The sequence below is a fragment of the Macaca thibetana genome, chromosome 12 (genome assembly GCF_024542745.1).
Source record: "Macaca thibetana thibetana isolate TM-01 chromosome 12, ASM2454274v1, whole genome shotgun sequence".
NCBI lineage: Eukaryota > Metazoa > Chordata > Mammalia > Primates > Cercopithecidae > Macaca > Macaca thibetana.
The window spans coordinates 89542293-89556574 of NC_065589.1; the positions used below are offsets into that span (position 1 = coordinate 89542293).

A 14282-nucleotide genomic window follows, 5' to 3' on the forward strand; every position below is an offset into this window, starting at 1 on the left:
AAGCCAGTGAATTGTGGTAGAAGCCCAAGCCTGAGTTTTCAGCTGTTAAACACCCCCCTCAAAATAATAATAGCTATTCTAAAAAATCAAACTTATTGCAGCTGATATACAATAAACATCAAAAAATTGAAAACTCAACCAGAAGGCATTTCATTCTATTTTATTATAGTCATGAAGCAGTGCAAAAACATTTAAGGAACACTCTGAAGATGGAATAAATAACGTTTTAAGAAACAGAAATAAGAGGATTTACCAAGCAAACAGAATGAAATTTAGAGTTGAAAATGGCAAGACAGCTGCTTTTCAGTTTTATTTTATTTTTAATTGACAAACAATTGTACATATTTATGAGGTACAAAGTGATATTTTGATACACATATACATTGTGGAATGATCAAATCAGAGTAATTAGCGTACCCATTATCTCAAATTTTTATCAGTTCTTTGTGGTGAGAACATTTAATAGAAAATAAATGTATTCTGTTGAAAGCTCAAGTTACTGGTTTCCAGCTGTTACAGCTGAAAGAAAGAGGGAGGAAGGCAGGGAGTAATGGGGAAAAGGAGGGAGGGAAAAGAAAATAGAAAAGGGGGGGCGGGATCATGCAGTATTCTTTCAGAGTTAAGAAACTTAATCTATAGGTTTATAAAATTTCGTTGGAACCTACAGCAAAATCACAATGGCTGAAGCGTCAATCAGGCCCATACAAACATCTGTGTTTAGTTTAAATGACTAAGGGTGAAATGCATCAGCTTATGGAAAATGGGGAGGGCTCCCAGCATTTGGCCAGCGTTTTAGGTGATGGATGTTGATGAGCAATTCCTTTAAACAACTGATTTACTGCCAATGGACAAAATGCTGGAAGCACATCCAAAAATTCATCTGCAATTAAAATTACAAGCAAGTGGTCACTGTGTTCACTTCCTTTACCAGAGAGGTGACCCCTGCTCCCGGCAACCACCTCCACCCAAGGGCCACAGAAGAACTCCTCCTTCCTCTAACCCCCTTTCCTTGGCCTCAGACCTCATGATAAAATCTGCCTTGCTCTGTCTCCCAATCGCTTTTGTAAAGGAAGTTGAGTGTAGAGCTCTTTTTTCTCCCTTCCTTCCTTTTTTCTTTCCTTCCTTCCTTCCTTCTTCCATGCCTTTCTGTCTTTCCAAATTCATTACTTTGTAAGAAACATTCTCAGATCACCTCCACTCCACCAGAAATCCAACGCAGGCGAGACGGAGTCAAGCACAGGCGGTGGGCGGGTGGCCTCAGCTGGCACCATCTGGCACCTGGGATTCATCGCCACTTTCCATCAGCCCAGAGGTCAGGGGGGCAGCCGGCAGAGGACACGCAGAGCTCGTGTGTCCCAGTTCCTCTGAAACTTTCAGCTGACCGCACCCTCCCTCGCCAAACTCTTTTAATCATCCATCAAGCTAGAAGAGTACGATGACCTCTGCCTGGCCTTCGGAGTTTGCAAAAGAAGAAAGCAATAAAAAGCAAGACCAGGTTCGCCCCTTTGCTTCCTCCACCGCCCAAGAGTAGCGCGCAGCGCGGCGGTGCGGCCGGAAGGGGCCGCTGTTTACTCAGTGCAGCCGCCCCGCCGCTGCAGCCGCCGCTGCCCGCACCTCCCACGGCCGGGCTGGTCCAGCCCCGCCAAGTTCCAACAGCCCCCAGTCGAGCGAGCGCCGGGAACGAGCACCGCCCGGGCTGGAGCGGACGGCTTTAGAAGAGCCTAGCTGCTGCGCGCGTCGGAGAGGCTCCTGGGAAACTCCCACGGCCCAGGGACTTTCGAAAGCAGAGCTAGGAGCCCTTGCAAGCGCTAGTCTGCGAGTGAGCGCTCAGCTCGGCACCTGTTCCTCCAGCGCCGCCGCCTTCCCACCCCTCGGACCCGCGCCGCTCGCGGCGCCCGCCGGCTCCTGCGATGAATCCGGCCCTGGGCAACCAGACCGACGTGGCGGGCCTGTTCCTGGCTAACAGCAGCGAGGCGCTGGAGCGAGCCGTGCGCTGCTGCACCCAGGCGTCCGTGGTGACCGACGACGGCTTCGCGGAGGGAGGCCCGGACGAGCGCAGCCTGTACATAATGCGCGTGGTGCAGATCGCCGTTATGTGCGTGCTCTCACTCACCGTGGTCTTCGGCATCTTCTTCCTCGGCTGCAATCTGCTGATCAAGTCCGAGGGCATGATCAACTTCCTCGTGAAGGACCGGAGACCGTCTAAGGAGGTGGAGGCAGTGGTCGTGGGGCCCTACTGACCCGCCCCTCCGCCCCCGCGGCAACCGCTCCCACGCCTGCCCACTTTGCCAGCCCGGCTGTGCCCCTCACTGTCAGAGACTGGGCGAAGCAAACCTGTCGGAGTCAATTATTTCTCTCGACTTCGGCCTTTCGGAAAGAAGCGACCGATTTCTCCCTCGCCCTCTGAAAGTCCTCATGCCTGGCAGTCGGAGGAGAGCGCCCGGACTTCTGGACTCAGCAGAAAGTGGCAAGAAGAAGGCGATTAGGGCGCAGAACTTTGGAAGCTGCTACTTACTTGGAATGCGGGGAGAACGACGGGGCGAAGGCCCTTCTCCACCCGCAGGTGGGCCAAGCTCTGGGGGCAAGTGGAGAGGGAGGGCAGGGGAGAGACCCAGCGGCACTGATCGCCTTGTGACCGGAAAAGTGACCTGTTAAAAGCCACGCAGCAGACATCATGGGGTCTCACAAATCCGTGTCCGGGTGTGCTCCCACTCTTCTCCTGCTCCCCACCAGCCCTGGAGGGGAGAGGCGATAAATACCTTTGATTGTAACGTGCCGTTTTAAGAGGTTTTGTGTTTGTTTGCTTGAATACAAATATTTGATAAGTCTTTTTCTGCCCCAGTGGCCTGTTTGCCTGCCTGAGGGGTTAAAGTTTTGTCGTTGTGGGAGAAGGGGTGGGGGGAGGGGAGCCTGCGACTTTGAGGGGGGTGAGTTGTTTCTTTTAGTGCATTTCCCACTGGGTCTTTTGGGAGGTGTCTAGCGTTCCTGCTGGCCCTGATACAAAGACCCAGAATAGAACTCGTAGCTCGTGACTGCACGGTTTACGCCACAAAAGTGCTCTTGACATCCGTGACACCGTTTTGACTTTTTGTTTTTTTTCTTATTTAACATTTCCTTAATAAATGCAACATTTAAGCGTTTTGTTCCTGGCCTCCTGGTGGTCATTCTGCGCTCCCCAGCAGGGGGGGAACGGGGCGGCGGTGCAGAGTCTGGCTCCCGGCCAGGGAAATTCACCCTAGAGAGCTGCGATTCAACTTGTGGATCCCATGGAGGGGCGAGGGTGGGGCCAGACGGAGAGGCCCTGGGATGACTGAGACAGAGCCCAGCCTCAGGCACAGTAGCCGTCCTGGAGGTAGCATCCTTTGTTTCCTCTTATCGTGAATATTTTATATTTCATTTAGTCTCAGCTCTCAGATAGGCGAGACTACAGGAGGGCCCCCGCGGGAAGATTACACTTCCGTGCCAGGCTCCGGCGGGAACACAGGATTACACCGCTAATGAAAGGAAGAGAAGGCTTGGACAGCCTTTACGGAGAGCGTCTCTACCCTAACCAACGTCAGCGAGGCGGCTTTGGGATGCTGCCCACGGGCGGGGCCGGGGCATGGGGAAGGGGAATTATAAAATGCAAGGAAAAGTAGCTGCTAAGGTACACAGTGACGTTAATGCTCCCTGGGGTAAACCATTGTTACTAAAACATGAGATGCATTACTGTCGTTGCTATATTACTTTTTCTGGCAAAAAAAGACCAGGTTAAAATAAAGGTTCAGCCTGTTCTTTGTAATTTAGACTGCCCCAGACCAGGCAAAGGGTTGAGAGGAGTTAGCCGAGGTCCTGAATGTGGGAGATGAGTATTACAACCCCAACTGGGAAGGATATTTGGAGTAGAGCTACAGATGGTCGTTGACATATTTAAGGCTCAGAAATTCAACAGCGTTAGAAAGAAATGCCTAAAAACCGTGCCTCTGAAAATAACCCAAAGGATACAATAGCTTCGAGCATAAACTTGACAAAAGGTTTTGAGCAGTTTATTTTTATGCCTGGGACGGGATCCTAAATATTTTCAAGACTATAAAGAATCCACTAAGATGCTATAGAGCAATTAAAATTTCAAAAACTTCACAATGGCAGCTATAAGAGTAACTAAAATCAAATAACAATAAAGTGTTCCATTTACTCAGAAAGCACAACTGGTGTAAACAATGTTAATGACTCAAAGATTGGGATCAAAAGTTTTGAGTGCCTTTAATGTCATATCCACTATTAAGCGTCCTTTTCACTCTCAAGTAAACCTTGTCAGAAATTACAACCTAGGATGGTTTTTTGAATTCTAGTGGATATCAGGATTGAGAAAAGAGGATTTTGAAGTTTTGCTTGTTGTTCCTGTCTGTTAAACAGGTAAGGGTTTGTTTGCTTGTTTGTTGTTTTGGTATCTGGGTGGGGCCGGGGTCAAGAGATAGTCAATAGGTAGTCAGCAGGAGACTCGGAAGTCAATTTACTTTTGCTAACCGACAGGACAAGAAATGGCAATGTTCTGTTTTGTAGACAGTTTCTGTGGCACTGAGTTAATCTGCTGCCTGCATGTTTCAAAGGGAGAGACAAAGCAGAGCAATGGATTCTCTGGGACAAACCAGACACTTAAAATTTAACTCAGGCTCTTCTCAGGTCCCTTCTTCTGGAAGATTTGTTAGCTCGCCTATGAATTCAGTAGTCTGGTAGAACTCGATTTGGGATAAAAAAACAAATCAGCCAGAGTGTAGGAATCTTGCATTGTACTCTGCTGTGTACGGGCGCATGCTTTGAGTTTCAAACACGCAGAGGCTGAAGGAGGGATCCAACCTACAGATCAATTTTAAATTGTATAGAACACAGGTTTTCATTTAAAACGAAAGTCCTGAAAGTTGAGAGAGGAGCCTTCCCAAGGCTGAACACCTTTATCTTCTCTATCTTGTTCCTCTTAATATTTCTTCACACCTCTTTCCTCTTCCCTGCATCTCAATAGCAAAATCTGCAGTTTTTCTTTATCTCAACTATCCATATTTATTCTCTCACCCCCAGAAATTGTGATCATGAAACAAACTAAAACCTGTAAAATGTAGTCCTTAGGTACAAAAGGCATGTGAACACAGCTTTGTAATCTGTGATCTATGCACTATAGAGAAATGCACAGTCTGCAATGCATATAGCCCTGGAGACTATTTCCTGCCAACAGCACTTCTCTCCAGCCCTTAGATCCATTTGTTACTTAGAGAGATGCCAAGTAGTTCTGGGTTTTATAGATGAGGCAATGTGTGCAAGAAGCTTTTTACACTCTCTATTCCCCGACGGCCACAGAGCAACCACTTTCTGGGGCCACACCACTCCCTCTTTCACTCTGCCTTTGCCTCTCTTTGTCCCTCATTCTAACAACTGCTTTAAATGAAACATTTCAATCCTGCTCAGAATTTATGGAGTGCCGGTCCTTTCCCAGAGACATTCTCTAAAAAAAAAAAAAAAAAAAAAAAAAAAAAAGGTTTTGAAAGCCACTCTCTGTGTTTCACCTAAGAAAATAATGTCAGCCTTAAGAGACCAGAAGTTTAGATAAATAAATAATCAAACAGGCAGGTTCTACCATGCCACACTGAAGTCCACCATTTGGTCAGTAATTAGTGGGAGGCCCTGAGAGAGAGACAGATTCCTGTAAAAGCTCGCTTGATCTGGCATGACCCAGGGGGACTTATCTGATATTTCCTGAAGCCCTTCTGGAAATACAGCAAATGCAGGGAGAAGTTTTCATGAGACACAGCTGGTGGATTAGTGGGATCTCAGGCTGGGCAGACAGCTAGTGATACCTCTTAGCTTAATTGGGTGGCCTCTGTATAACTAGCTTAACCAATTGTTGATAAGTGTTCTTTTTCTTAAGATTGTTGATACGAATCTCCCACTCTCTCTGAAAATGTAGCAAGAGCTTGAGTGCTGGACAGCTTGAGGGAAGAGAAAGCAGAGGTCACACTACTCTGTCAAGTCTGACATCACACTCGTTCCTGGTCCATGATGTCTGATTTCTGAGTCATGCTGGCTTCTCACTGGATCCAAGTCAATCCTGCTACTGTGTCTTCCTATACTAACTCTGAATTAGGAAAGGAAAGACACACTGGGCTGAGATTTTAGAAATTTTGGTTCTGGTCACTAAAAGCAGCTGAATGGCCTGATCCCTAAAATAAGGCAGATGGGTTCTAAAGAAACTTCCAATTGTACGATACCATTGAATTAATTGGTTTAACAGTTTCTCTCGCTTAAGATGTTTCATAGATCTCTTAATTATGTGTCTTAAAAATATATTTTGTCTTTCCAGTCTTGATCTTTTGTGTAGATGTTTTTCTCACAAAAGTCAAGTGCTCCTCTACTGGAGATAAGTTATTTACAATAATCAAAGCAAAATTTCAGACACCTAGCCAGGCCAGAGAAGATGATAGTATTTAACCTGATAGATTATGCATGATCTCATCAGTGCCTTAAATTTCTAGATCTCTGCGCTCTCAAAGGATGAAGCCATGAAAGTAAAGCCCATTGTACTGGGGAGTAAGCAATTCTTCTAAGTACACATTCAAACTAATACGCACTGTTGTTTATAGAAACTACTAGGGTGTTTGAAGACTCATTAACATCTACTTTTTCTCCCTAAAGCATTTTTGCTTTTGAGTTTCTGTAACAGCACACAGCACCTGTTCCACATGCAGTTTAGAGCATTCCTTAACCCTAGCTTATTTTACTTGTCACTTTGGGGGGTTACAATGACAGGAAAGGATTCCAGGGTTCAGTTTGTTCTGTAAGACTGAAACCTACTTTGAAAGCCTGTTGAAGCAGCAAGTCTGCAGTAATCCTCCAAACAGGAATCACTAAATGTTTTTTCTACCTGTCAAATCCCATGTAGACCTGTGCACAATAGCTTAAATGGGATATGTTTTAAAAGCAGCTGCCTCAGTAGTAATTGTTTCCTAATGTCTGAATTTAAATGCTCAATAGTAAGTTGTTTCCATGGCCAATCTCACTTTGTTCTCTTTTCCTGATATTTTTGTATTCTTTCAAATGTTTAAAAGACTTGAAAGTCCAGGATTAACTTTCAGAAAAATTAATTATATATTATTATTATCAGTCATATATCACTTATGGTGATCATAGTAACATACTTTGAATTTATATGTATACATCTTATATTTTATTATTATTATATTTGAGAAGCTTAAAATATTCCAGACAGAGCTCCTATAAGGACTGTTGTAAGGATAACTACATGTATTTTTTCTTTTTAAAATTATTTTATACTTTAAGTTCTGGGGTACATGTGCAGAACATGCAGGTTTGTTACATAGGTATACACGCGCCATGGTGGTTTGCTGCAACCATCAATCCGTCATCGACATTAGGTATTTCTCCTAATGCTATCCCTCCCCTAGCCCCCCACCCCCCGACAAGTCCCGGTATGTGATGTTCCCCTCCCTATGTCCCTATGTTCTCATTGTTCAACTCCCACTTATGAGTGAGAACATGTGCTGTTTGATTTTCTGTTCCTGTGTTAGTTTGCTGAGAATGACAGTTTCCAGCTTCATCCATGTCCTTGCATGTATTTTTAAATATTCCTCAGTCACATTGCAAACAGTGGCTTGCATCTGACCTAGATAACAATATACACTAAATGAGAATAAACAAAGCTTATTTTCATTTATTTAACTATGTATATTTTGAAGGGATAATGGATAGTTTTATTTTCTAAATATATTTAAGGGCATGCTTGCTGAAGTATTCTTGAGTAGGTAAATGCAGGTATAGAATGATCAATACTAAAAAGGTCAAGTGATCTGCAATAATGCTGGAACAAATGCTGCCCTGCCTAACCCCATTTTAAAACTGGTTTCCATTAGATAGTAATATTTTATAATCTCATAATTCAAAGAGTTACATAGTGTTTCTCAAGCACTCATGTATAGATGGTACATTACTACTTATTACTGAAAAGAATGAGATGATTCCTTTCCATTTGAACCATAAAACACTGGCACAGACAAACATATGTAAGGGAAGGTATATAATCTACCCACAAGAGTAAGATAAGAAATTGTTCCTATTATTTCTAGAATTCATAGTAATATAAATATACACATATAATTATGCCATAGCCTACATGTTGGCATATATTATTACAGGGAGAGAAGGTAATAGTTTTTCTTATTTTTTAAATATTTGCTTTCTACCCTCACCAATTCCTCTTTCATTATGCACTCCTTCCCACACCCACATCTAAAGATATACTGCCCTGAAAGAGTCATTGATTTTTATCAGACCAAGACTCCAGATGTCTGATTGCTTTGGCAAAAGAATCCCTCTGGGATCCAGTGTGTCTCTTTTGCTTTATTTATTTTCCTATAAATTGAGCAGGATCATGTAGTTCATATACTAAGTAGTATTGATTAAGGCAGGTGCATGCACACATATTCTCATACTCAGTGTTTCCTTTACTGTATACCCATGAAACATGTTTATTCTACTACAGACTAGAAATGAGCATCGCACATTGCACATTCCCCAATTCTTTGTTTTACATTATTTATTTGCTTACAGTAAAACAATGCATAGGAAACATTGCAAGTAAATTGTCTCAAAATGTTCAGTAAAGAAGATTTATTTGAAGTGTGTGGAGTCTTACACTACATCTGTATCTCAAGATATATGCTTTAATCTTCATCTAAGAATTGTAAAGGAAAGAAGCTGAAACCCTAAGAGACAGAAAAGTCAAAGATTATATATTGCATAGGCTTGAAAATCTTTAAAAGCTAAGTTAAGAGAAATGAGCTGGGACCCTAAATTTGAAGAAGGTCAATGAAAACAAAAAGAACCTATCAAGTAAAGTCTCTAGAAATTTACAGGCAGATTCTAAATTCTCAAAACGATGGTTAGAAACTTGTACATTTAGAGGGCTTAATAAAAGGATTGAAGACTGCTGAGAGGAAGGACTAAACATTGTGAGAATCTGGAAAGTTGTAAATTCCTTCTCTATTTCTCTTTTCTTCTCTGTGGAGTCTTGGAATATTGCAAACATCCTGTCCGCTGGCTCAATTTTCTTATATCCAAGGGAGAAAGAGGCCTTGCCAGGCCTTCTTATCTTTATCATCAATAAATATTTATTATTTAGTATCTATTATAGTCATGAGTCTGCACTAGGTACTAACTTAGACCTTGGAAGTTTGGTGCAAAGGATAATGGAATTTAAAGGGGCCTTCTGTGCTAATATTCTATCTTCTGCTTAATCTGTTTGCACATGTCCTTCGGGATCTATCTGTGTGAGCCACACTCTCCTGGCTTCTCCCCTTGAAAATGAAGTACTCTCTACCCTTCTCTATAATTAGCATGGGGCCTGAAATACTCAAACAATTTAATTTGACTTTTCCCCATGTCTTCAGGCAGCATACACAAAGCTGGCTCCACTTTACATATTCAAACCCAAGATGAACATGAATATGGAAGGCCTGAAGAAAGTGCTCCAAATGAATATCTCGAGGCTACTTATAATTTTCTACAAATTCAGCTCAGGAACAAGGGTTTTATTCATTTTCCCCACTGTAAATTTTCAAGGACTGAATAATTAAGAAGATCAAGTGTAAAACTTCCTCCCCTACATTCCATAGATGAGCTTTCTAAGAAAATGATACATTCTTCTTTTAAGTAATATTAATGTCTCCTAATATCATCAAAGTTCAAGCTAGAATGGACTTTATTAATTAAAAATCTTTGGGTTACAATCAACAAAAATCTAACTTAAGCTAATTTTAAATTAAGAACAATTTATTGATTCATGTGACTTGTAAGTTCCAGGATACAGGTGCATCACGCATGAAAGAAGCTGATGTCTGATGTCACTCAGACTCTTTCTCCATCTCTCAGAAAATCTCTCTCCACATGGTAAGAAAAGAAAAAACATGGATGACCCTGGGCCCACACTCGTATCTCATCAGCTTAATAACCCCAGCGGAAAGCTCTTTTTTTCTTGGGAGAACTCTGGCCCAGTTGGCATCTTGTGTCAATTGCTGAACAAACCACTGTGACTGGGTGGCTGCAGGAAGAAGGGTGTACTCAGTCAATGGCCAGTGACACCCTTCTGGTGAGAGGAGAGAGAACATGGAGAAGGAGTGTTGGTTCTATTCAAATCAATCTCCTGTAGCTCCTGTGAGGATACAAGACCATGCAACCTCACAGAAGAAGGAATTCTAGTATCAAAAGAAGCAAGAGGCCTGCTGGAGGACCTATAACAATGGTCACCTAGCTCAATGGATCCAAAGCCTAGAGAGGAAATGTCATTTCCCACAGTTCCACACAGCTAGTCAGTGGTGGAGCTGGTAATGGGATCTATGTCTTCTGATTCTTAATATTTCTTTTAAAGCTATTTATTCTATCAACTGTATTTCAGCAAGGATGAAAAAAGAAAAAAAGACTTTTATAATTTCTTTCAAGGTTCTCTTTGTTGAGTTGATGTGGCTCCAAGTGCCCTGGACAATAGCTCTGAATTTCTGGGGCAGGTATTGCCACCACCTTGCACCTGGTCATTTGGATCAGTCATTTGACATCTCTCTTTGCTCATGAGAATAACATCATCTGCCCTCCCTGGATCTAGTTAAGTATAAAAATCGATTTTATATGAAATGGTAAATTTTATGTTAAAAAGTCAAGGTCTGTGACTCTCCATGAGATGGATAAAATACTAAGCGTTACCCAAACTGATTTAACAAACTTATTTTGATGGAGCCTCTCTCATGACCCATCTTGCTTGGAAATGCTGCCCTGTAAGCACATGAAATACTTTTATTACTTTTCTTGGAAACATACTTAATTCTGTTTCTAAATTGCTCCTCATATGAACTCATCCTAACCTAGAGAGTTGGCTTAGCTTTCTCATGCACATGGAAATTGAACCGTCATTGTTCATTTCTTTGGGTTTCCAGCTGCTTTGCCTGTTCCACACTTCTGATGAGGAAAATTACCTTCCTAACTGTGACTGTCTGCTTTGCAAGTATCATCTCCCCCTCTGAGACTTGCATTGGTGGGTTTCTTGATTCTTATTAACAGGTGAGGGGACGGGGTTGCTGATGGTGTGGTTGGAAGAGAAAATTTCTCAGCCATAAAGACTGGTGTTTAGAGGTTGTTTTTCATAAAGCTCATCACCACAGGTAAACTCATCTCCTCTACAAATTTCCAGCTGTGAGACCTGAATCTGAGGCTGGAAGCACAGTGTTCTCAGTAAAGCATCTCTGTGTTTGCAACATACTTAATGGCCTCTAAGGCACACTTGTACACATATAAAAGAGCACTCTCATTTTTAGACAATATATCCTCTTTTTCTTGGCGTGATGGTCCTCCTATATTTGGACAATTTCTTGTTCAGGAATAACTTTACAAAAACAAATAACTCTCAATAGTTAATAACATAAGCTATTCTCCTCTAGACATGATTTACTTTGTGAGTAATTCTTGATTGCTTTATACCCAATAGCTAATTATCCAGTTATTACTCAGTGATAGTTTTTCTATACTACTAACTTCCTCAGTCAGTGTTTGGTAATCTCAAGATTGGACCACTGTGGCAAAATTCATTTCACAGTGATTTATAACATTGTGTTCTTACTATGACACAGTAAACCATGTGCTACACTAGTCTATTTGAGGAGAAGTCTCCAAACCTGCTTGGATTTTCTTTTTTAAAATTAAGTATTTAAGATTTTTGATATTTTCTCAATGAATAATGATTTATTTCAAAATGTTCTTTAAAATTCTCTAATATTTAGAATGTTTATAAATAGAAAAATTTAGAGATGCCAAAGCAAAAACTCTGGTAAATATCAGATGCATCATTTAAACAATAACAATACATAAAGAACCAAATTATAATACTTAAAACTTGAAAATTGATCATTGAAAAGTATTCTCCATTTCAAAGGAGAATGTGATGAAAGATTTCCTTAGATTTTCTGTAAACATTTGCTTCCAAATTAAATTCATATCTGTATTTTATATGAGATTGTATACCTCAATAATGTTGTACAGAAACTAAATTTGACTGAATTCTTTGCATTTGGTCAATGTACTTTAATTCTCCAAATTCATACTTCCATTCTACAAAGCAAACAAAGACTTCACTGACTATTGAGATAAAAAGCCATTCAAAGAATGAACCTTGGCGATTTAATGTTACGTTCCATTTCATGCTTAATGTTCTGTGTAGAGAAAGAAAGAAAATGTTAACAGTGTTCCATGATTCAATGATTTTTGAGATAAGAATATTTTCAATTTATGATTCCATGGTTCAGAAAGAGTGCTTAGACACTGAAAGAGTGCAGTGAGACACATTTTATGACCACCAAGGGCATTGTCTTCTTAGAGTCTAGGTTACCTGGCATGTGGCGGTCATTTAATAAAGATTGAGTAAAGTTACAGAGTTTTAATACTCTTGAGTTTCATTGAAATTATATGCTGGAATATTAGACTATTTTATAAACTCTTCTGACTTTCTTCTATCCTATGTTTTCAATTAATAAATGAAAAGTTTTTAAGATCTTCCACACTGATTCCAAAGCACGTAATCACCATATGATGTGGTCTTATTTTCTGATTCTCCTTTCACTGTTTTCTTCTAATTGGATTGTACTGTTGACATGGATAATTTTCAAATTCTGTAGATGGAAACTTGGTCAGCATCAAATAAATTCTTGTTGATACGTATCATCATCCATTTAGATAAGCGATTGATTGCAGTTACTGCTAGTATAAATCATATTTGGTATTGTATGGATGTTAGTTCAAAGTTTTCAGAGTGACATAACTATAGAAGTTACATCATCCCACTCCCATGAAAGAGAAAATGGAGGGAATGAGGGGCTAGTAATTTTTCCAAGGTCATACAGGTAAAATGTTCTTATGCTAATCTAGATTAAAGATATAAATCTAGATCTGAGAATATTACAAACGAAAGCATTTTCCTCTATGCCATTCTGCTAATTCTTTTGGTGGAGGATGGACAGTAAAGACAGTTTCAACTTTCTCACACACATGGTGCTTTGTCATTAACAACTTGGATCCACCAGTACAGCTTTGGGTAATGATTTCACATAGAGGAGATGCAGAGAAATTAATCATTTTGATAGATCTAGAGTTTGCTAGTAGCAAATGGCTCTAGGAGGTGGGGATGTAGATTTTAGGAGGCAATTCAAAATAAGCCTCAACTTGTCCAATTATATAGCCCCTTACTTGGAAATGTATACAGGTTAAAACATATATATTTTCTTTTTGGACTCTAATTTTAAAGGTTTCTAATGTTCACATATATCATGTTGCTTAAATCATTTTCATTAAACTTCACCAATAGTATAATTTTGACTAAAAAATTTTATTCTAATATGTTGGAGCTTATTTCATGATATAAATGAATATGCCTCATAGTTGAAAGACTTTTTTTGTGGACTATCTGTGCTTGGAAAGTTATAATAATTTTTTATTGAGCACTTATTATATATTTACCCCATTCTGAGCACTTTCCATGTGCTGGATCACACATGTGGGAATGAGGTAGTCTCTATTCCCATTGCTGAGGAAATTGGAGTGCAGAGGGATAATATGTTTATTGACTAGTTTTAGATACAAATAGACTCTGGGAGACTTGAGTATTGGTCTGATTTTAATACGCTAAAACTTCACCCAGAAAAATACAAGGTCCTGTATTTGAGTCTAAAACAGCTGCCCAAGTACATAATGAGAAAAATGTGTCTTATCAACAGACTATAAATATAAAAGATGCAGAACTTTTGCTGAAGAAGAAGCTCTAGAACAGTCAATGGAATTTTGAAGATGCCAAAAATAGTGAACCTAACACTGAGGGAGGCACTGAACCTCATTAGAGGAGAGCAAGAATCTAGCTCCCCTCTGTTTTTGGATTATTACAATCTTAGAATGGGTTCTGGGCCTAATACTGCATTTTAAAAAACTTGTAAACAAACTCAGATATATTCAAAACAAAGCAACTAGAAAGCAAGGGTTTCAACCCTATGTTAGATGAAAAATGATCAAAAGAGTTGGCAGTATTTACCACTGAGGAAAACAATAAATAAAGCCTCAGGGATAATAGGATAGCTGTCCACCAATATCTGAGGAACTGACACAATCAGGGGGGATTACGTTTATTTAGTACTACCCCAAGTAGTAAAACTGGCAAGAGTGAGTAGAAGCAGCTATAAACAGAGGATTCAAGTCTTAAGAAGCAAGAT

General features: G+C 40.6%; 1 protein-coding gene across 1 annotated transcript; it reads left to right on the forward strand.

The window, feature by feature from the left end:
* The first annotated feature begins 1523 nt into the window (after positions 1-1523).
* RPRM (reprimo, TP53 dependent G2 arrest mediator homolog) lies at positions 1524-3140 on the forward strand. The gene has a single exon (XM_050752076.1). The coding sequence runs from the start codon at positions 1911-1913 to the stop codon at positions 2238-2240; it is 330 nt and encodes a 109-aa protein (XP_050608033.1). The 5' UTR covers positions 1524-1910; the 3' UTR covers positions 2241-3140.
* The last annotated feature ends 11142 nt before the right edge of the window (positions 3141-14282 follow it).

Excerpts from the sequence above, each read along its gene's own strand:
- RPRM (XM_050752076.1), top strand. The coding sequence starts at position 1,911 with ATGAATCCGGCCCTGGGCAACCAGACCGACGTGGCGGGCCTGTTCCTG.